Genomic DNA, 22,516 nt, shown 5'->3' with positions numbered 1-22,516 from the left:
ATTGACGTTACTTCTGGGGGTCAAACTGATTCTCAGGATATCTAGTCGACTATAACCAACTGGAAATCAGGAATGAAAACCTTGGCAGTGATTTTAAACATCTTGGACAGATGTATGTAATTTTATATGAAATCTCTTTATTTGTCCATATTTAGAAAGGGCAGTGAAAAAAAAAAAAGATTCACATCAGCAGGAGCCCTCCGGGAAATGGAAAGCAAACAAGAAGGTGCAAATTTGACATGTTCTAAACTCCTCTGCTCAAACTCTTCAAACCCCACAATACAGGAAACTGATGCTCCATTATTTCACCCCATGCAGTTTTGGCTGTAAAACTGAGTTAATCATTGTCATCATTTAAGAAGACAGAAGAACATTGCAGGAACACACACACACACACTTTGAACTAAACACAACTGATTGATGTGCTTATCTTCTTGAACCACGGCTGTGGCCTTTGAACGGGTTGTCCTGGTTTCATCCATATGAAAACAAATAAGATAAAAGAGCCAGGATTAGTTTGTATTCTGCAAAATAAAAAGAGGTAAATGTGGAAAGTCTATGAGTAATCTAACTACCCATATTTCTTCATACCTCCTCATCACTGTCATCAAAAGCAACTCCTCGAGAGGTCTGACTCTGACTCTGAGAACCGAACTTGGGGAAGGACGACGATGATGACGATGATGATCTGTGTTTGACAGGAACAGAATTCAGCTTCGAGAAAAACGGCATGCATCTGTGGCTTTTCTCTGCTAAATGTTAGCGTAGCACAAACCTTGGAGGCGGCCTGGTAGCTTTCATTACAGGTATATCTTCGTCTGAGTCATCTATGATCACCTGAAGACGGTCGAACAGCACGGAGAGGAATTATGTGTTACGTTTATGAAGGTTGCAGGAATATTTTCCATGTGACAGGTAAGCTCTAGAATTTATTTTTTGACTTAATTATTATTATAATTATTTTTAGCCAGGTTCTCTGTTATAACTTCCCATTTCATGATGTCTTTTTTTTTTTATTCTTTTTTTAAATTTTCATTTGACAATTTCTACAGTCCGAGCCCGACACCGAAACAAAATTCGGGCCAGGTCAGACCAAAATTATTTGCTCGATGGTCAGGTTATCTCAGGCTTCTGTGGCGAGTTTCAAAAACCTACAAAACATTCAGCAAAGAATAGACCAAATGTAAATACACAATATAAGGTCGTGTTAATCTACTTAATAATTGATTCGGCAGTTCATCATGATGAGGAAAGAAAGACAGTAATGTGCAGATGTTTGTTAAGACTGTAAAACATGCAGCTCCGCCCTGCTCTGCTCCTATCAGTCACACATCCCAGATGATGAGTCACCCTGCGGTTACAAGTGACAAAATTGAGCTGGAAGTTGCTAAACAAAGCTAAAGTTACACTGGTTACTAGGGCTGAAACGATTCCTCGAATGATTCGAGTACCTCGATTACTAAAATTCCTCGAGGAAAATTTACCTGCCTCGAAGCTTCGTTAATTTATGTTTTATTAGTTAGCGCACCGTGTTCCGGCCGGGACTTCATTTGCGTTGCGCGGAGCTCTCACTTCCGCCTCTGAGTTGTTGACAAAAGCTAAGTCTCAGCGGCATAAAGTCCAATCTTCAAGATTGGCCCGTGGGGATTTTATTGATTGATGATAATGCCCGACTTTTTATCGTTTTTGGGGAACCAATAAGCATCCTTAACATGACTGGGGGATGCCTGGAGTACGGCAGCATTTCTCCTCCGGGGCTGCTGGTTGAAAGCGAACGGCGGGAAGAGCGCTGAGGTGAGCGGATAGACTGAACAGGGCGGGCGGCTGAGTAGCTGATGCTTACCGTGTAAATGTAGCTTTACCGACGAACCGCACAATAAATTTCATATCCCGGTCTGAAGAAACGGGTGGCGGAGCGCATCGTACATGGCTGGTAGATGAGTTTCTGAGTGTGACCAGTGAAGGTGTCGTAAATATCCCGTATTGCTTCCCCCCGTGTTCGTCCCCCGGTCTAACGGTTCGTCAGTCCGCTGGTCTATTTCCTCCCCTCCATCTTACGTTCGTTCATTCGCCCTCTCCTCCCAGTCCAGGCGGCATTTCCCGTATTTTCAAACCCAAAGCGTGACAGGTTAGGTGGCAAGGTGAGTTTAATTAATCTATTAAACTCACTGAAGATGAATACATAAACTAAAAGCTGGATTGTAGACATTTTTATAAGCATATTTGTGAGCCTGCCTCTTTGTTATTAAATTCAATATAATTTCAGATTTTTCTATAACTTTTCTTCTGGTTAACTTAGAAAGTGAGCTATTATTGTTACAGGTTAGTTTTCTAAACTACAAAAAGCAACTGTTAGGGATGCTCAAATATGAAAAATTGGACTGACATTGATATCTGATAGTAACACCGGTATTATGCCAGATTTACCAATATTTCATTTTAGAAATTTTTTTTATCCGATTACTCGATTAATCGTAAGAATAATCGATAGATTACTCGATTACTAAAATATTCGTTTACAACAGCCCTACTGGTTACTCAAATTACACTCTAAAAACAAGAGCAGGGTTGACTTCAGGCTCGCACCTGTAATTAAAGTTAATTACTTATGATAAGTTAATTACTTGGGTCAGACTGGACTTGGACACTGGCTTGTTTTTTTTTTTTTTTTTTGTCCCGATATAAACTCTAAAATTAGTAGAGTTGAGACATAAGCAATAAAGAAATGTTGAAATCCATTCAAGTTGGTGAATAAAGCAAAAAATCTCAACGGACGCTTATTCGTTAATTTACCTCTTCGGCTGCAGAAGAAGTGGATCTTTGGGACGTAGCCTGAAAAGCTGAGAAATGGGAAGAGATAAAAGACATAGCATTGAGAAAATAGGAAATAATCGAAAATATTTCAGCGGATTATTCTTAATGAATGAAGCGTCCCCTCTACCCTGAAATATGTTTCTGGTTTGAGATGCTGGTGCTGATCTCTGGGAACGACCCCGACCCCGACCGGCCGGCTTTGCTTCTGATGCAGCAGAACCTGGACAGAACAAAGAACATAAGATTTACTGAGACAAAAACACACACACACATCTGCAACGCAGAATTAGATGGAAAGTTCTTCACGACAATTTGGGTAAGCGCTTTATTAAGAGGAGTCCTGCAGTGAGAGTCCTGCAGACTCTCACTGCAGGACTCCAGTGCTGGTTTATTTGTTTACCACTTTATGCAACTCGGGTGACCTTCCGAGGCCTGAGGCTCTGAATTTGACTGTGCAGAACTTTCCCGGTCGGCCCACGCCCAGATTCCGGCCTGAATGACGTGTCGAGGGCACATTTGCAAAAAATTCCAGTTGGTTTGCATATTCAAATCCAGAAATCAGAAACTAGCTTTCTTTCCGGCTACGTGGACTTCTTCAGTAAATTAGATCCGACATAAATACAGAACAAATTGGCAGCAACTGCTATAGTTCACTGAATGCCTGGTGAATAACTAGCAGAAAGGTCTCCACCTGTATGAAAACAGTGAGCAGAAGGTATTAGATATCGTTATGAATGCCAGACTTCCTAGGTGTCTGATAAAAATAGGTCCTGTTACGAATTTGACTGGATGGCAGCAGCCATTTATCTCAAGGTCACATGGTAGCTGAATTTAGAGAGAGTAACAACAAATAAAAGTAAATCACAAACCAATATGGTTATGAGCACGGCTGGTTTAGGCCAGATTTACTTTATTAACATGAGGTAAGTCCTCCGATTTGCAGAGATACGTTAATGGTGAAAGGTGCAACTTGCAATACTGGTGTGAAACGAGAATAAAGTTGGATTTTAGTTCAATAAAGTCAAGCTAATTTTGTTCAATTTGAACAAAACTTAACTTTCTATTTTTATTTGACTGACATGAACATCTTGAGTAGCAGCCGTGTCTCTTTAAATGTCTTTGCTGTATTTAGATGTGTTTTAAGTTTTGTTGTTGAATTGACAAACAAAACACTGCATATGACAAAAGCACCTCCTGACTTCCACGTGGGACCCTCACCTCTCCCTCTGCCCCCGCCCCGACTTCCTCGCCCTCTACCGCCTCCTCGTCCTCTGCCTCGGCTCGGAGCAGGAAGCGACCCCGAGTCCTCGTCGGAGTCCATGGTGGCGTCTGCGGGCCCGTCCGACAAATCGAGGTCACCGCGCTCCATCCGGTGGGCTCTGGCTCGGTTGATGGCCTGAGACACAAACGCAAAGTGAACCACAAGCTCTTCGCGTCGTCTGAAAAAGCCCGGTTGGTATTCTACCCTACTTCTTTGATGTCGTCCTCTTCTTCAGTCGTATTCTTCTTGGAGTCCCTGAATTTCTGAATCTGAAAAAAAAAAATAAAATATCAGTTAACCACCTGTGACGGCGCCGCACGACGCGACGGTTTGCTCTCCGGTTGCCCGTCTTGCCTCTGCATCGATATCTTGCTCTGTGGTCACTCCTCTGCTCTGAAGATGCCGCTGCGTCTTCTCCAGCTGGTAGGTGATGAGCTCCTCGATGGCGTCCTTCTCGTCTTTGTCCACGAACTCCTGGATGGCTTTCCCCATGCCCTGCTCGGTCAGCAGGGACAGCTGCACCTTCTGTGAAGACACACACACGCACAGTGGCAACATCGGACGAAGCGCTGGGAAAAAATGAAATCCTGCGAGTGACGTCAGCATTTCATTTGATGTTTACTCACCTGCTCAGCCGCTTCAAAGTACTGCTTAACCAGGTCCTCCACTCTCAGTCCCTCAACAGCAGCGGGTTTTACTAGCTTGCTGTAGTCGACATTGAACTCGTCTAAAATTAGCAATAAATAATGAATACATAAAACAAATAACACATTCTTAACGTATAAAATACCTGGATGTCTTACGAAAGAATCCACTAACGGTGTATAAAAAAAAAAAGCAAGACTGATTATTTCCTAATTTTGTTTCAAATTTAATTAACTTGATTTTATCCAATATGGTTCCAGTCAGAGGTTTAGAAACTAATCATTCGCATGAATGTCATTATTTCTTGGATTTTAAGCCGTTGACGTCCACATTTATTTTTTTGTTTGTATGTAAAATTGTCAAATTGGGTTCCCGTGCCTTCATTAGGCAACATTTCATATTTTGTAAAATGAACTGAGACAACTGAGTTTTCCAACAAGGTAACAACCCCAGAGAGATAAAGAAGGTCAACATCAAGCTTTTGGGAATGATTGTGACATTAATACTCTGGAAAAAGGAAAGCAGAGATGCATCCATAAAAGAATAAAATTCCTCAATTTATGCCCGATGAGTGGATTCAAAAAGGAAAAGTCAGCAGAAACGTATTTAGGCGAAGTCCGACCTTTGACGCCCTCCTTTTGCTCACGCTTTCTGAGGAAGTGGATTATATCTTTTGGGTTAGCCACGCGGTCCACAAACTTCTGACTGAAGCGAGATGTGTTGAACGTTTCAAAACCTCCGCTGTAGTCCACCTGGAGACAAGAACAAGGGGAATTCACTCGCTGACGAGCGCTGACGTAAAGATGAGTGCCGAACTCAGCTCACCCTCAGTCGGATTAAAGGTTTCTCCGGCGTGAGCGGACAGCCGAGTCTTTCCCTCTCGGCTTCCTCTAACATCTCAGAGACCTGCGTATGGACAAGAAGGGAAAGATTAACAGAGGCGGATGGAGTGAAATCTTAAACCAGCGCAGTGCATTTTAAGACGAACGTCGCTTACCTTTGCAAAGCACAGGTTCTCCACCTTCTTTGTAACCTGAGGAGTATCAGGCGTGAAGAGGTCCTCGTAGTCGGCCAGCACGACATCCTGGATGAAGAACTGACGGACTGTCTTCAAAGGGATCTTCTGCATGTTCATTTTACGACCTTTGACTCTAAGCAGTCCTATATGCCTAAGCGAGCACAACGGCAGAGGCTTGAAAACTGCAGCTGTTCAAAATACAATAAAACATTTCCTGCAGTGTGTGTGTGTGTTTACTTCTTGGTGGCCTCTCCAGGCGACAGGGACGTGGCTACAGAGCTTCCTGGCTGCGTCACGTAGAAAAGCTGCTGCTCGTTTCTAGTTGGAGTAATCAAACACTCGTGTTCATGGCCCCAAACAACCAGGTCGATGAAATCATCCAGGAACTGCTCAGGAATGTAGTTTGTGGGACCGTGTTTACTCCTAAACAGAAAAATGGCACAAATACTGCTCATTTTGAAAACAACGCATTACCTTTATGATTATAAATAACATGAGAGAAAAAAAAAAGCAGAAATAACGTATTTCTCAATTGGCCACTCCTTAAAACAGTTTGACGTTGCTTTTCAATATGGCCGCTCCTCGCATAAACGGTAGTAGGATAAGGTGAAAACATGTTCATTATAAAAGACACACATTTAAGAGTGCGTTTAAATTCAATATTGCATGTTAATATAAACTCAACTAATCAAAGGTGGTGCTTGCTTATGCAAGATAAGGCTGTGAACCTGATCTGACAGGCCTGGTAGTAAAGAAACACATAATCAAAGAAGCAGCCAAAGGGCCCATGGTAAGCTCTAGTAACTTTTAACTGTTGTGACAAGATGGTATGAGACAGATAATTTGTGAAAGAAAAAAAAAATTCAAGCTCCTCTGCCTTCTTACGGTGCTAACTACAGATAATACACTGCTGGGTCAGAAACAACCAATCACAGCCAGGAGGAGGGCCTCAGTACTGTCAATCACTCTCATGTATGCACTGCTCACACTCTCCACCTGCTCACACTCTCCACCTTTCTCTCTGCTGCAGCTGGTTCACTACAACAGCCTGCCATTAATGCTTAGTTAGCATGTCTCTCAGGATCACCTTCCGGTGATATAACCCTGAGAGACAATGGAATAGTTTAGGTTAAAGGCTGCACACATGTTAGAATGGCCCAGTTAAAGTTCAAACCTAAAATACTGACTATAGATTTTAGCAGAAGGGGCTGAATAAAAACACAAAATGTTGTAAATTATCTTACGTGTCACTAAATTACTTTTTAGTTTGAGTATTTTTGCAAGGCACTGTGTTTGTTCCAATACAAATTCTACCAACTAAATTAAAACTGTTCACATCACTCATGTCTGAGGACACACCTGTTCTGGTGAATCGCAAAGAGGTTAAACCAATTATCTTGATCCTCTTTGGGTCGAAGCATGGTGACCTGCTTGTTGACAAACATCCTGTACAGGCGCTCATCCGGGATCGAACCTTAACAGGCATTCATACAAAATTTAGGTACAAAGCAGATGAGAATTTAACAAATAGGAACCAGTGGGAAACCCAAACCTACCAAGACCGTACAGGGCCAGCTTGGTGCTGCCTTTCTGCAAGAGGATTGGACTAATCTCTATCATCTCCACAGAGTGAGAGTGACCAAAGTGATTGACGAGACCAGACGCGCTCAGCAGGTCCAGCGCACACAAACCTTCCGCCTTGAAATAAAAGACGTTTTAAGGATGAACACACAGATAAACGAAATAAAATATATTACTCAGGATTCATTTGTATTTGATGTACTCGTCGTTTTTCAAGCAGAAGGAACTCACCCCGGTTGGATCGTCGTGGTTGCCATGAATACTGAAGACAGGGATAGAAATGTTCAGGTTTTCATCCTGATAGTTCACCCAGGGGAACCTGCAACACAATGATTCATTCATTCGGTACATATGCAACACTGATGGAAAACCCCCAGAGGCGGGCAACAGAAAAAAAAAAGAAAAAAAAACTGACTGTGTTGTGTTGAAGTTAATGGTCTGGTCACTGAGGATGTTGAAGGTCACAGGCGAGTCGCCCATGCAATATTTCCTCAGCATAGTGATGCAGCTGTGCAGGCATCGTCTTGACGGCTTGTTCTCGTGAAACAAATCCCCACCCAGCAGGATGAAATCTACCTGCAGCAAAATAAATTAAAAATAAATCAGGCAGGAGAGAAAAAAAAAATTATTCAGACAAAACAAGATGTAAATATTGACTTCCGCACCAGATCGCGGCAACTCGCACACACCTGATTCTCCTTGGCACATTCCAGGATTTCGTTCAGTGTGTTGAAGGAGTCGCCGCCACGAATCGCGTCTTTCTCAAGGTAACCGAGGTGAATATCAGTGGAAATCAGGATCTTGAATGTATCCTCATCATCCCTGGAAAAGTGAAAACGAAATGTGATGATAAACACAGCTTTGATCTTTAAGAGAGGCACAATACAATCAACTGTCCACTGTTGCTACGCTCTCATTCAGGAGGAGATGCTGCCTCTACAAGTTGAAAAATTTGACTAAACTTGAATGCATTATTTAACTGTGTTATATGTAATTAGTTTAAATCCGTCAGCATGATTGTAGTCTATATACATTGGATGTCCTACTTGTTTTTTTGTTAAGTTCCTTGAGACAACATCTGTCGGAGCTGTATGAATAAATTTAATTTGTACTTTGCCACCTTTAATTTGATACCAACAGATGACCAGTGCAAAGAGGTTTGAAGCATAATAGTGATAAAGGAATGATCTGTAAATAGAAAGAGTATGATCTAACTAAAATGTGGTGGAGATGCATTTTTCAGAAAGGAAAAGGGAAACTGGATGGAAAACTTACAATGTGTTTTCTGAAGACATGACGACACAAGAGGCTCTATTCAAAAGCTGGCACGTTAACAAATGGCTCCACTGTAGAGAACAGAACAGAGACAAGTAGATTATAGACATGGGAAACGATTCTCAGAAATCCAGTTGTATATAAGCATCCTGCTTCTTAAGACCTCCTCTGTTCATTCAGATCCCACGATTTCTTTCAACTTTTCTAACTTTTTTGCTTTTATAACCATCAGTCATAAAGTCATAGTGCCTACGTTATTATCTTTTTTTATTTATCTTTTTAAAGAAAGCCTGATTTTTGTCAAATGAAATTACTTCCGGAAAGAATAACTATAGCGAATAGCTTCTAAAACATAGCAATTCAGTGTTGTATGGACTAACACCATGCTATTTAACAATAACTAAAGTGGCGGCCATGGCTAATAGAAGCGTGTGACTCAATGATAATGTAGCATGGGGATAGTAAAGTTAGCATTTTTAAAAATCCCATGGTGCAATGCACCAGCTTTCTTTGCATGGAAGCTAGCTTTAGTTAACATTTAATATGTATGCGTAACATTGGCTTGATAAGTACACAAAACATATAAAACACGGATGAAACTGTAAGTCTTGCCACCAACCTCCCATGAAGTCTCTATTTACCCTGAAAATCCCGGTAACTCTTGCAAAACGTCATTTCCCCCCTTTAGATTGCTCACGGTTATTGTAGTTTTTATTCTTGGCGATCACAAGCTCGATCTACAACAATCTCCGAGGAAGAGAACTACATTTCCGCAAAACTAGTGGGTCGCTTGGTTTATCCGAGTAGGAGCGCCGCTGAACCTTCTCCTCGCGTACTAAACTGTATAGACATTGAAGAATAGACGCCGCAAAGCGATATTTGATACTTGACGTTCGCTTTATTGACAACGGTATTTTTGTTGGAAGGCATACAAAAACAATGCAATATAATGTTCACACACAAATGTTCACGCACTTTGTGTGTGAACACGACACACAAAGTAGGGTAATGTGAAATTCAACTTTCATTTTTTAAATAAATTAATGTAATTGCTGTACATTAAGCCCGCGGTTCTGAATTACAAATAGTATTTTAATGGTGGTCTGATATATTCTCACTTTAAACATTCATTACAGTAGCAAAACGCAAATAATAATACAGAATAGCAGAAAAATACACTGCTAATCATTTTCTTGAAATTGTCTGGATGTCCAAATGAAACTACACAGTTGAGAAAAGTAATACTTTCAGCGGTGAACAAATAAATACATTTAAATGCATTTAAAGCACAATGTGTAATTATGCAATAGTTAAAATAATACAAAAACAACAGCATATACTACTACTACTACTACTACTACTACTACTACTACTACTAATAATAATAATAATAATAATAAATTAAAATCACATACAAGCATTTACTACTACTGCTTGCAAAACACGATATAAAATTTAATCCGATGTGCACTTACATTAATTCCTTAATTCGGCGAATTAAATTCTAAATCTGCAGCGTTTATGAGATGAAGTTGCCACTCACAAAATGGCGGAAGAACTGACGTATCGTTTCTACGGGGCAACGCGACGTTTATTGTCTACGTCTATGTTAGTCCAGCTGAGCGTCGTGTATAACGGGCCAAGCCGGACTTGGTATCATTCGAACACTAAGGAGAGTCTACTCTTTGCGGTTTTTTTTTCTCCCACACAATATATTTGCACAGAGAGGCTGCACAAAAAGCGGAGCTTGGCGAGCTTGTCATAATTAAAAAGGGCCTTGCTTGATAAATTTTTAAATCAAATCTTATGGTTTACACCCTTAGCTTGGGCGGACAGCATCGGCTGTGCATCAATGGAGATACTTTCAAAAAGACCCGCAGCAGAATCCTATCGCTATAAGGTAGCTCTACTCTTTTGTATCATTTAACTTGAAAGAATTTGAACTTGTTCGTTGTCGGTTATGTGTACTAGCCAAACTGCTAGCAGTGGTTGCTACATTCTCAAAACAGCTCCTTGCTAAGCTTAAAAGTATATGTTTAAATAAACATATTTTTAGTGTAGTCGTAAATCTAAACGCTTATCGTACTTTTTTTGTTACGTTATTTTAATTGCAAGCTTTTATTAACTGATAAAAAGCTTCTCATTGACATTTTCGAGATGTTCTTGATCCCGTTTCTCTGCAGGCATCGCGTTCTTCTCCAGCACCTAGCAGGATGGTGTCCGACACTTTCTCCCAGTCGTCTTATAAAACCTATCCTGCTAATCGATGTTCCGTCAACACTCCTGCACGTCACACTCCCCAAACATTCACTCGGCATTCATATCGTCCAGCATCACCCAGCAAAGCTTTTCCAGAGAGCAGTGGTGCAGGTAACTCGTGTGTTGGCAAAGTTTCCATTCAAACAACGTGTCAGAGCTCCATGGTTACACGTGCAACATGATGCCACACTACTTGAATGTCTCAGCCACAACAGCATCCTTTAATTCCTGCTGATTTTATTCTGTTAATTACACTATTGCAGCGATCTTATCTGCCTTGAGGAACCTCCAAGAGAAGATTAGGAGGCTGGAGCTTGAGAAAGAGCGAGCAGAGTTGAGCCTTTGCACTTTATTGAAGGATGGACGTCTGCAAAGTGACAGCCCTGCGCAAAGACTCCTTACTGAAGAGGATGAGGACATAGACAGAAAAACAAGTGAGCAGTCAAACCATAAAGAAGGTAAGAAATGGCCTTTGAATAGAATTGAAGTTTTAAATTCTGCATGTTAATTCATTACATATTTTGCCCTTCATTTGCAGTGCTGATCACCCACCTTGCTGCTGCAGAGAATCGTTGTGAGAAGCTGGAAGGACAGCTGGAGCAGATGAAGAGGATGTTGCCCAGGACAGAAAGGACCAACTCGCCCAACCAGGAGGTGAACTCAGTGGTATGGATGTTCTTGAAGAGTTGGCTAACACCTCATGCTTTAAAATCCACAAAACATTGTAAAGCGAAGAACAAAGCTACTTGTCACCTTTGTAGGCTTTAACAGAGAGACCTGGTACAAGTGGTCAGCAGCCTGATGGACTGAGCGAGCTTGCTCAGTTGGAAAAGCTGGAAAAACTTGAGCAGGAATATCTCAGGCTGACTCGCACACAGGAAAATGCAGCGGTACGTACAAGGCTCAAACATGTTTTGTTTTTTTAGCAAAATTAAGCTATCAACCATTTTTAGCGTCATCCTCCAAAACAGTAGATACATCGCTCCCAACTTCCTCCGCTTCTGTGTCCTCAGCCAGGCGCGGAGCTATAGGGGGGCCTGGGGGGCTGCTGCCCCCCAAACTGGGCGGATGGGGGCCTGGAGGTGCCAGGGAGGGAGGAATGGTTTCAAGTCATTGAAATATGTGATTATAGACAGAGAAAGTGCGCCCTCGCCTGTTGAGAAGGGTGTATTTAATGTTAAATTACCCCCCCCCCCCCCAACAGTTTCAGTTTCACTCTACGTAAGGGTCCCTGTGATTCCTTAGGGGCCCGGTGATTCCTTAGGGGCCCGGTAATTGGCCCCGACCCCCGGCCCAACGCTGACTTGTTCCGCTAGTGTCCTCAGCCCTTAGTTGTTTATTTTTTGACTTACCCTGATTACATCACAAGATGGCACCGTTGTTTAACCCACTTACTACAGACAAAATCTGCAATGCTAATATTTATTAAAAGGTTTTGTTTACACAGGATGAACGCACAATAGTTCCATCTTTTTCAGTCATGTTTTTTTTTTTTTTTTTTTTTATCTCAGTGACACTTTAAACTTATGCATTGTCCCCGATCTAATTGGAAGGCTGTATTTTTTTTAGATATCAACAAACCAACCGAATTTTAAGTCAATCTCACAGAAATGCTTTCTGGAGTCTTATATTTCCAGATAGACTGGTTAAAAAAAAAAGGAGTTCACAGTAACCATGTATAAAATGTATAGTATAATGTTGGTGTCATATTATTATTGTAATATTGTTATTATCAGCAGCAGCACAGTGATGATGACTGTCGTTGATTTCAGATGAAGATCGGCGCGTTGGAAAGAAAGATACAAGAAGAGGAGCACCACAGAAGGCTCATTCAGGATAAAGCCAATCAGGTAGAAAGACTTTATCTTGTTCTTATTTTATTTTTATATTTTATTTTTAGCCAGTATTGAAAAGTCGAAAGACTATTATTTTCATGTTTTCTTTTTATTTTGCATCCTTCAGCTGCAGACAAGTATGGAAGCCAACAGAATGCTGCTGCAGTCCGTTTCTCCACGTTTCTCCTTCAGACAATCCAAAGAGAAGAAATCCAGCTCAAAGGTAACAACCTCTAACGGACGGCTCACAGTGTTTGTCATGTTTGCACTTCAAGAGAGCAATTGTTGTCGTAATTAATCCAGTGCTGTAAAATAAAAAGGATACCATATACTTGTAAAGTAGATGGAAAGATTAGTCTCTTTTATTGCATTTTAAGTAATGAGTTTTATAGGAACAGATTATTGTTTTCTTTGGAGATCCACCTATGAGGGTATTTTATTTCCACTTCATTCAGACCAACGGTAACATCAATAGCATTGAAAATATTAAAGGTTTTGATGTTTAAATACATAAATAATAACTATTTTATTAATTCTTTTTAGTCTTGCTGGAGGTGGCACCTTGTACATGTATTACAAACATAAAAAAAGAAAGAAATTGCTTTTGGTGACATTTGTTATTTAAGCAATTTAATGAAAACATTTTTTAATGGCAGCATTGTAGATTTTTTTTTGTTTAAATGTTATAATTTCCAAGCTTTCCAAAAATACATTAAAAAAACCACACAGACACTTCACCACTCATTCAATTAAAAGCTATTAAACCTGCAGTATGCAGCTTTTATAAAAACATGTTTTTTACATATTTGTTAAAATTGTCACCATGTCGTGACATATGAGACAGAAAATCTGTGAAAGAAAAAAATCCAGCTCCTTTGCTGCCTCCCAGTGCTACCATTGACATCTGCAGAAATGCACCGCTCCCGGTCAAAAACTACCATTCAAAGCCTGGGGGAAGAGCTTAGTGTTGTCAATCATGCTGGTGTACGCACTGTTCAATGTGCTAATGGCGGATAAGCAACCTACTGTTGCATACAAATTGTTTATCCGCTGTCATCGGTGGCCTGAGCTACTCACTCTGCTATCGGGAAGACCCTGTAGTGTAGCGGAGAGCAAAGGGAGGGGAGTGTGAGCGGCATGTACACAGGCATGCGTGACAGCGCTAAGACCCGCCTCCTGGCTCTGATTAGTTGTTTCTGTAGTTAGCACTGAGGGAAGGCAGAGGAGTTTATTTTTTCACAGATTATCTGTGTCATATAATACTGTCACAACAGTTTTAACAAATATGTAGAAAGCATTTTTTTAATAAAAGTTAGATGTTAAAGTTGCTGTCATGATTTGTGTCCCTTTTTCTCTCTTTTTTTGCTAAAGCATTGCTAATTTTTTATTTATTTTTTTCCACAGCAACCTTCTCCAAAACACACAGAGCCTCACTACAGACTGAGCCTGAGAGACATACCATTCGTCACTGGAACGGTACCATTTGCACTCATACACTTATGGTTGTGCCCTCTGAAGCACGGTGATAAATCCTCCTCACTCTCCCCCTCAGTATTTATCTTTAAATCTCTTCCGGTTTCCAGTCGGTCGCCTGCAGCCACTCGGTCAGAGCCAACGTTCAGGCAGTCTTGTCCCTCCTGAAGCGGCACCAGCCTCACCTCTGCAACAAACGCGTCCTGTCTCACAACGCAGACCACTCCGAAACGAGCAGCCAGTCGGACACTTCCTCCTCCTCCTCCTCCTCGTCCACTTGCGGAGACGAACTGTTGGAGCTGCTGCAAGCCCTGCAGGAGGAGCTGTACCTCATGAGCTTGTGAGCGAGCTTGTAAATGCACTCGGTTTCGGAGTCTCGTTTGGTTAAATTTTAAGGCGCGTCCTCGTCGCACACAGGGAGCACAGTGAGTTGATGAAGCAAATGGAAGAGAGCGCCTCTGAAAAGGAAAGGGGAGCGCTTCAGAGGGAGCAGGACAGGCTGCTGCTGAGAATGGAGAGTAAAGAAGAACAGATCAGTAAGCTCTGCAAGCATAAATCACAGGTGGGCCTTCACAGTAATTATCATTTTACATCCGTAGTGTGACAAAAATCGGTGTATGAGTGTCTCTTTGTTTGTGCTCCAGATAAAGAAGTTAAGAAAGAAGCTGAAGTCTGAGAAGAACAGTCGAGCTGAAGAAAGACTCGCCACCAGAGGGCGCTCTGAAGCACCAACTAAAGCTCAACTTGCTGAGAGAAACAAGAGGAACCTGACGCTTCTGAGGGACATGAGAGCTCTGCAGAACTCTTTACAGACCTGAAACTCACTACAATATATTCATAACATAATCTGTTTACTGCTTTTGGTGCTATTCTTCTACTTCTGACTATTATAGTTCTTAACTGAATCTGCCTGGAGCTGAAAACCCACTACACACAACAGGAAGATTCACTGCTTTCATCTTCTTTATGAGGTTATTGGTACCTCGGCAGTCGGATTTTCTGAGTTCTTACTTAGTACTAGAACAAGGACATCGACAAAAGTCAAAAGTCCAACAAGGGACGTCCAAGGTCTTCAAGTGGCCTTCAGTTTAGTGTCTAAGGTGGCTGCCATTCACATAGAATATCATGAAAGTTGCCTGTTGCTAAATAATTTATGATTTTTAAATTACATTCCTTAGTTTGTGCTGTGATCAGGTTCTTCTTTTTAAAATGTAGCATTTTATTGAAACAGAAACTGAATATTTCCATGGAGCGTCTTCAGCTTCCCTCCCTCTGACCAGCAGAGGGTGGGAAAGTGTAGCGACGCACTTCCAGATTGATTTTTGATGTACAAGGGTGAAGCAAACTAAGAGTGCTTTGATTTTTTACATTTTCTTTAAACAGAGTATAAGATATATATATACATATATTTATATGTATATAGACAGTTTCAGATATCTCTTGTCTTCAATTAAATTCATAATTACTCAAAACCTATAAAGAAGAGCTGGACATATCGTCCTCGCATATTAAATAAAACTATCAACATCAGCTCTCAGAAGACGAGTTGTCGTTTTTATCTTTTTATTATACTTGGAGTACAGCTGTGGAAGACTTGCAATACTTTCTCTTAAGCATACAGTCCTTAGCGAAAGCATTCCACTTGGATTTACTTCACATTTTATGCGATGGACCAAAAAAAAAAAACAGTAATTAGTATAACAATAGTATACATAAGAACCTGAAGGAAATGAAAACCATGTTTACGCTGCTGTAAGTTTAAACGTTTTCACGAGAATTTATGTTTCAGATTAAAAGGGCCTGAATGCCACACATTTTAATTTTTTTTTTGTAAGATATTTTGAAACCATGTTTCATTTTTTTCATATATTTATCTAAGTTAGTCTATTTAAATTCACCAAAATTTGTCGTCAAAGCTCGAAATGTGCTAAATTTGAAGGCGAATCAACTGTCAGTGATCTGCTGCAAATGTACCAGATAGCCCTCCTTGCTCCAGTTCCTCAGTCCAGCAGAAGCAGCTGTAAACTGGGCTTTAACAGGTGCAACACTATGAACTCCATACAAGACATTAGATTGCTTATTCTGCTTTTGAGTTTGACAGTGCAGCAGCTTTACTTGTAACTCATTCACTAGACATCCTGAAAAATAACCATTTCCACTTGGGGAAAATGTGTACTTTTGTACCAGTGTTAATTTTGATTGTGTTTCATTTTAAACAACTAAAAAAATGCGTTTTGTTTTTTTTTTAATTAAAACACGTTGGCAAATGTTTATCTCATTGCTGTGTAAAAGAGTTCACAAGAGGACACCGATAGATCTTGTCCATGCAAAACTTGACCACATCATCACATAGACCACGTGGCTGCTTAATCAGACGGTAAAAACTGATGTTTCATGTGTTATTTTTTTTTTTCTAGATTTTAACGAGGAGAATATGTGGTTGTGAGTCATCGGGTATTGTTGCTAAATAAACCTCCTGAATACGGACACATGTCGTCGGTGATGCCTTTAATTCCCTTTTCTTTTTTTTTTTTTTTTTTTACACGGGTTACAAATACAAATCCTCCAGTTTGACTCGGGGTTGTGGATATGCATTTCAGTGCGCCTTGTCAAGAGAACAAGAAGATGAATAAATGATGACAGTGACGTGGCTCGCACGGACTGAGTCAGCGACCACGGCTGAGTCTGAAAAGGCGGCTGCCACATGTGTCACCCTGAAACCACAGCCCGGGCCGGGAGAGGAGTCCGGACACCCGATCCTCCGTTCAGAGAGAGGCCCCCGCGTCTCATCCCTGTTGACCAGGCATAGATTGCCACGGCCAAATGAAAAGAACACCTGTAATCAGAGACTCCAGTTTGTTGGTCAGGTGTGATAAAAATCGGTCTGCTTGCTTACTCAATCTAAATTGACCTAGTTAGGAAGGGAAGAAGAAGAAAAAACTCAGATGAGGATGAAAAGTTCCAGTTTATATCTTCAACCTGTTCCATTAATATGTCCAAAGTCTTTTAAAAAAATGTTTTTTTTTTCTCAGGACTCGGTCTCGGCTATGGAAGCCAGACCTGTGATTTTGGGCTCCTCTTGGTGTTTGGTCAGAACAGGTCGACTGGTGTAAATGTCGTCAACGGGTAGCAGGAAGGTTACGGTTTTTACCTTGGCCCTATAGGGAAAACCAAACGAAAGGAATTATTTCACCTCAGTCAGAAAGCGGTCAGCAATTTAACGCCACCCCTTAAAAGAATGTCTCCGTACCTGTTTTTATGGACGTACTCCTGCAACGAGTGGCGGTTGTTGGCTTTCTCTGCTTCTCCTAACACGTCGCCGTCATGCCGGATTTCTTCGTGAAGTCTGTCCCATCCTGAGTTGCTCTGCCTGTTCTTGTCGACCCTTCCCTCTCTCACTGTCAACCCGGAGAGGTTGGAGCTCGTAGAGTACCTTCGCACAGTCATGGCAGTGTTTTCTAGAAGAAAAAAGGAAAAAGAAAAGTGAAGCTAAACCTTTTAAAAGTTGTTTTTTTTTTAAATTTCACACACCATTAGTTATTTAGTAATCACATTACTTATATTCTTTAGTCATGAATATTGTAAACATGACTAACATGATAAGAAAAATGCATCTCAGGTAAAAAAGAAAGAAAATGCTCTAATAAAGTTGTGTGGTAGATTAATCAAAATAAAAATCACCCAACATGGACATGACAATATTGGAGGAAGAATTCACTATTTATTCAATATATGAAGGCTTGTATTCTGTAGGGAGAATGATGGATGGAGATAGGGGCATCCCTGAAGGAAACCTTGTGCTGCAAAAGACTTACGACTTGAAATTTCTCCTTTATCAGGAGATCAAGCACTAGTGATTAGAATGACGGATTAGATCAAATCATATTCATGTCTTAGAGTGGTCCAGGCCTAAATTAATTTGTATTAATTTACTTTAGTGAATTTTCCTTAAAAGAAAAAAAAATATATATAACAATAATAATAAAAACCCTACTTGGTGTGTTAAAATAGTCAATGTCCGGCCCAAAAATAACAATTTCGCAGACGCTAAGCTAACAGATAATTACCGGCAAGTGCAATCAGTAATGTTTCTTTTCCAAGTTACGTGTGCAAAATATTCGTCTGTCCCTTATTTTCAGTCATAAAAAAGGGGGAAAAAAGCTTTGGTCAAATAGACAAAACAATGAAGCCAAAGCCTAATCCCATCATTATTGTCATTATTTATAATATTTACAACTGCTATTGTAGCTGAAAGGTAATACAGAACATACTATTTTGCGTATTTCTGCACACTTGCTATTCTTACCTTTGTACTGTCCCTCCAGGACTGGCGCAGACGCATTCCGTCTCAAGTTCCCGTAGGGGTTTTCCAGTATCGCGGGTTGTTCAGTTCCAGCGCTGGTTTCTCCCGCCGTCCCTGCACGCTGACCACCACAGTCCCCACGCAGCTCTCGGTTTTCCGCCTCCAGCTTCTTGATTTCGTCGCGCATCTCCATGATGACCTGCGCCAGGCTGCGGCTGCTCTCCATGGTGCTGCTGCTGCGCTGCCAGAACCAGGGCTTCCCGAAGACCGGAGGAGGGTCGTGCAGGAGGGGCTCGCCTTGCTGCTGCGGGTTCATCATGCTGCCTCCCGGAGACTTATGCGGTTCCCCCAGATGATGAGCGTCTCTCTCCAGGCCCCTCTCTGTGTGCGTGTCTCAATCTCAGTCCAGATCTTAATGTGGGCAGATTATGTCGCCTTTCACCACTTATACAGCTGAAAGAGCTCCGGTGATCAGCCGCCACCGCACAGGGGATCTTTTATTTATGAGCCCCGGGAGTCTAGTTTCATGAAAGCCAAGCTAGGGGTCGGAAATGAAATGTGCTCTTCACAATAGCTTTAATTGGAGACCTACTGGCGCCCCCAATAGGGGGGCACTGGGGGAAAAAAAAAGTGCTGACCATCCCACTGCCCCTCCTACAGAGAATCATGTTCAGCTCAAACACATACATACGTCTGCTTCAATGAGTACATTCATGTAAAAACCTAGTAATTACTTTTATGTTAGTTGTGCCACTTTGAAATTTTTAGTTGCTTGTTGTGGCCACAATAGAAAAGAAAAATTCTGGGGTGTCATTCAATCCAAACCAGAAGAGTTTGCTGCTCTTCTGATTGGTTATTATGCTTGTTTGTTTTGTTCATCATCAAACAAGTGCATTTCAGGAGGCATCAGAACAAATTAGGAGGGGATTTTGGAAGCAGAAGGATAAGATTTTTCAAAGATTAAAAAAATAAATAAATTTGATGGATTCGTCGCATCCATCCGAGCTCCCTGTGAAATCACCTAATTAATTGCAATTTATTGGGTGGCTGTTATCCGTTAATTGAAACTGTAGTGAAGAAGTCGCCTAATGAATTATAATTTCAAGGGTCATGACAACCAAAAAAAAAAAAAAAAGAAAAAAAAAACTCATCATGATGCTGTGAAGATGTTTTCCTTCAGCAGGGAAACTGGTCAGAGTTGACGGGAAGATGAATGGAGCTAAACACAGGAAAGTCCTGAAAGACATTATTCTTTATAGAATTTCTTTTTAAAGAAAATTGAAAATCATTTATTATTTTTTCCATTCAATTCCCAATTATTCTCTACTTTGTGTTCATCTGTCACAGCGGCCTGCAATCTAGGGCTCCAGAGCCAAACTCTCAATGTCTCTTCATATATTCGTCTCAAAATGATAAAGAACCAATTTTGTTTTTAAATCTAGATAAGAAATGCAGGTTTTTGCCTTTGAAAAAAAAAAAAAGTGCTATTTTTGAACTCAATAGTTTGGAAAACTTTACCATAAAATCCCAATAAAATATTCAAAAGTTTGTGGTTGTATTCTAACAAATTTAAAAACGTTTAAGTCATATGAACAATTTTTGAAGCAATCTGTAAGGAGCAGAAACTAAAATTATAAATGACTGCAGCAAGTGTTCAACATGAACCTATCAAAGTCCAGGCTACTGAGAGCAAACAGACGGACGCCAAGAAACCAGTCTGTGGAAGAGAGAAACGCCAACCAACCCGCAATTTTAGGCTTACAAAACAGGCTGTGGGGCTCTGAGGAGGCAGGACTGACGAGACTAGAAGGACAATGGTCTGAAAAGAAGATGTGTCAAAGGAGATCGGTGCAACTCTATCTGCTTCATCTCAGATGTTCAATAGACCGAGAGTGAGGAGGCGGAGATATGAATGTGTCGGCTGTCTTATCAAACTGCGACAGAAACCGAGGCTCAGCATTATGATCAGGGCCACTTAACCTCTTTCTATGTGCAGTGTCCTAACCTCAGGCTTAGCATCAATAAGTAAACGACTGCTCTTCTTTTCTTTCTCTGTGCATGGTCAGTAATTATACCCAACAATTGGTGGTGGGGTGGAGGAAAAACTGACATTAGATCCCATGGAAACTGTTCACTGTAGGAGTGCAAGGCAACGCTTAACGTCATTTCACTTTCACCGAAGCCTCAACTTACGCCGGCGGTGACGAAATCACTTCAACACGACTTTCTGCTCTTCCTCACTTATCTGACTGTTTAGAATCAAACTCTCAAGCGAGGGAACAGAACCGAACTGAGAGGAAATCTTTTGCAATCCTAATTGGCCAAACGCAGAACAGGAAAGCAATAAAATAACTCTGGATTTTTAAAATGTACAATAAATTAGGTTAAAAAGAATTAGTTTCATTTTCAGCTTAACTGTCCATAAAATATGATCAGGTTTAAAAAGAAAAAGAAAAAAGTGAAAAATAACCTCACTGTGGCTAATGTGGTTTAAATTGGCTACAAATGTAACAAAGTCAACATATGGGGGCCAAACCGTGTAAATAATACCTGTCAGAAAGCTTAAAACAGCTAAAAATGTATCAGACAAGGTCAACATAAAAACCAGCATATCAGAGAATAATGAGAAGGTTAGTTAAAACTCTAACGCTCCCTGTTAAAAAGACAACTACAGCAGAAAGAGCGCTCCCTTAAAAATCATTAACACGTATGGATAATAAGACAGTATTAGAACAGGATGTCACATTATTATTGGTAGCATTATTTGGCGTAAAGAACAGATTTAATTTGAAAGGATGTGTCTTATTAAATATTACTGAAGTTAATATAAATATTAAATTGACTGAGTTCTATCAAGATGAGTTGCAGGATGAACAACAGGAATCCTGCCACTGCAACACACAGATATTAGATAAAGACAGAGGTGAAATGAATCAACACTCATACTTATTTTAACATTAACAAATTTTTATTCAAATCTCATACATAAAACTTTAGTTTTTTTTGTTTTTGTTTGTTTGTTTGTTTTAAATTCAGCTAAACAAATATTAATATACTGTATACTTTATAAAAGGAGACATTTCAAACATTTTTTTTAAATAGTAATACTTCTTATTTACAATTTAAAACATGAAATAATAACTGTAACAATGCCATTTCAATTATAAAAAATGTTACAAAACATGTTTCTTCTTCTTTTTTTTTTTTTTTGTCGTTGTTTGTTTTTCTTGTTTCCGTTTGAAAATTGGCACGGCGATATCCGCTCAGAACGTCTCAAGGATACAAAGTAGCAATGTGGAGCTGCTCTACATTCAGAAAGTAGCTGGAGGCCTATTGCGTAATACCTCGGATTCTTAGGACCTGCGTTCAAATCCGCTTTTATTTTTCACATTAGTCTTCTTTAGATAGTTTGAAATACATTGGGATTCCGTAGGTAAACAAAAATGTAAAAAAAAAAAAAAAAAAATCGTGCACCAGAAACGCACCTCCATCTCAGTTCACTGTGTTCTAAAGGGCAGAGGGGCGTTGGGAGAGAAGGCGCATGTGTGTGTGTGTGTGTGTGTGTGTGTGTGTGTGAGAACAAATACATTGTACGTCTGTCAGTTTATATTAAATCAGCCTGGCAGGGCAGGACAATCTGTACCAAACCAACACAAACAGTAGCTAACAGTCCAGGAGCCTGGCCTCTCTTTTGTAGACAGTCTAAACTCAACAATGACTACCACAACCACGGTCTACACACTTCTTCTTCTCTTTTCTTGTCTTTTCTCTAAAAAAAAACAAAAACAAAAAAAATCTGCCACTAATCTGCCGCTCCAAGCAGCAGCAAAAACAAGATCACAATCAAAAACAATCAAATGAGCAACGCTGAGGCTCAAACTGGCACAAGGGATTTCCGACTGTTCAGTAGGTGCTGTGTCGCTCCGTTCCTGGTTGTCTTGTGTGAGGAATCTAGACAAGGGCAAGAAAAGAAAGCTGGAGTTGGCACAGGAAAAATCTGCGTTTTGACGCTTTAGCGCTTTGACTGATTCCACGGGTAGCTCAGTAAGCAT

At 40.5% G+C, this 22,516-nt stretch overlaps 4 protein-coding genes across 9 annotated transcripts in view; 1 reads left to right on the top strand and 3 right to left on the bottom strand.

The window, feature by feature from the left end:
• Window positions 1-117: 117 nt before the first annotated feature.
• mre11a (MRE11 homolog A, double strand break repair nuclease) lies at window positions 118-9,310 on the bottom strand. The gene is made up of 20 exons (XM_015005107.2): window positions 9,214-9,310; window positions 8,595-8,665; window positions 8,009-8,141; window positions 7,735-7,895; window positions 7,551-7,638; window positions 7,295-7,436; window positions 7,098-7,212; window positions 5,976-6,161; window positions 5,718-5,889; window positions 5,546-5,626; window positions 5,343-5,472; window positions 4,702-4,802; window positions 4,430-4,600; window positions 4,285-4,344; window positions 4,033-4,210; window positions 2,942-3,034; window positions 2,794-2,840; window positions 776-837; window positions 592-688; window positions 118-468 (listed from the first exon to the last, which is right to left on the bottom strand). Exons 2-20 carry the CDS (start codon window positions 8,612-8,614, stop codon window positions 427-429), a joined length of 2,079 nt encoding a protein of 692 aa, XP_014860593.2. The 5' UTR covers window positions 8,615-8,665; window positions 9,214-9,310; the 3' UTR covers window positions 118-426.
• A 914-nt stretch (window positions 9,311-10,224) lies between these two features.
• cep57 (centrosomal protein 57) lies at window positions 10,225-15,011 on the top strand. 2 transcript variants are annotated; one of them, XM_088011951.1, is made up of 11 exons: window positions 10,225-10,494; window positions 10,778-10,964; window positions 11,117-11,311; window positions 11,392-11,507; window positions 11,615-11,743; window positions 12,626-12,703; window positions 12,816-12,911; window positions 14,093-14,164; window positions 14,272-14,501; window positions 14,579-14,723; window positions 14,806-15,011. In XM_088011951.1, exons 1-11 carry the CDS (start codon window positions 10,447-10,449, stop codon window positions 14,977-14,979), a joined length of 1,470 nt encoding a protein of 489 aa, XP_087868077.1. In that variant the 5' UTR covers window positions 10,225-10,446; the 3' UTR covers window positions 14,980-15,011. The 2 variants fall into 2 exon arrangements, with proteins under 2 accessions (XP_087868077.1, XP_014860600.2); XM_015005114.2 differs by having other exon boundaries at window positions 10,226-10,494; window positions 11,392-11,519.
• Window positions 15,012-15,707: 696 nt separating this feature from the next.
• On the bottom strand, window positions 15,708-21,297 carry LOC106928678 (coiled-coil domain-containing protein 195). The gene is made up of 3 exons (XM_015005116.2): window positions 18,468-21,297; window positions 17,412-17,619; window positions 15,708-17,319 (listed from the first exon to the last, which is right to left on the bottom strand). Exons 1-3 carry the CDS (start codon window positions 18,781-18,783, stop codon window positions 17,190-17,192), a joined length of 654 nt encoding a protein of 217 aa, XP_014860602.1. The 5' UTR covers window positions 18,784-21,297; the 3' UTR covers window positions 15,708-17,189.
• A 113-nt stretch (window positions 21,298-21,410) lies between these two features.
• The window catches only part of dock10 (dedicator of cytokinesis 10), a 67,542-nt gene continuing 66,436 nt past the window's right edge, over window positions 21,411-22,516 (bottom strand). For all 5 annotated transcript variants that reach the window (XM_088011948.1, XM_088011946.1, XM_088011947.1 and 2 more), the window contains exon 56: window positions 21,411-22,415. Coding sequence is in view for 4 of the 5 variants with exons in the window: in XM_088011946.1 (XP_087868072.1) it covers window positions 22,368-22,415 (48 nt within the window). In the remaining variant the exon portion in view is untranslated. The remainder of the gene's footprint in view (window positions 22,416-22,516) is intronic.

The sequence above is a fragment of the Poecilia mexicana genome, unplaced genomic scaffold, assembly GCF_051168715.1.
Source record: "Poecilia mexicana isolate PSO_F unplaced genomic scaffold, ASM5116871v1 scaffold_13, whole genome shotgun sequence".
NCBI lineage: Eukaryota > Metazoa > Chordata > Actinopteri > Cyprinodontiformes > Poeciliidae > Poecilia > Poecilia mexicana.
Note: the sequence above shows the minus strand (reverse complement) of the source record. Positions and strands in the feature narration are given on the sequence as shown.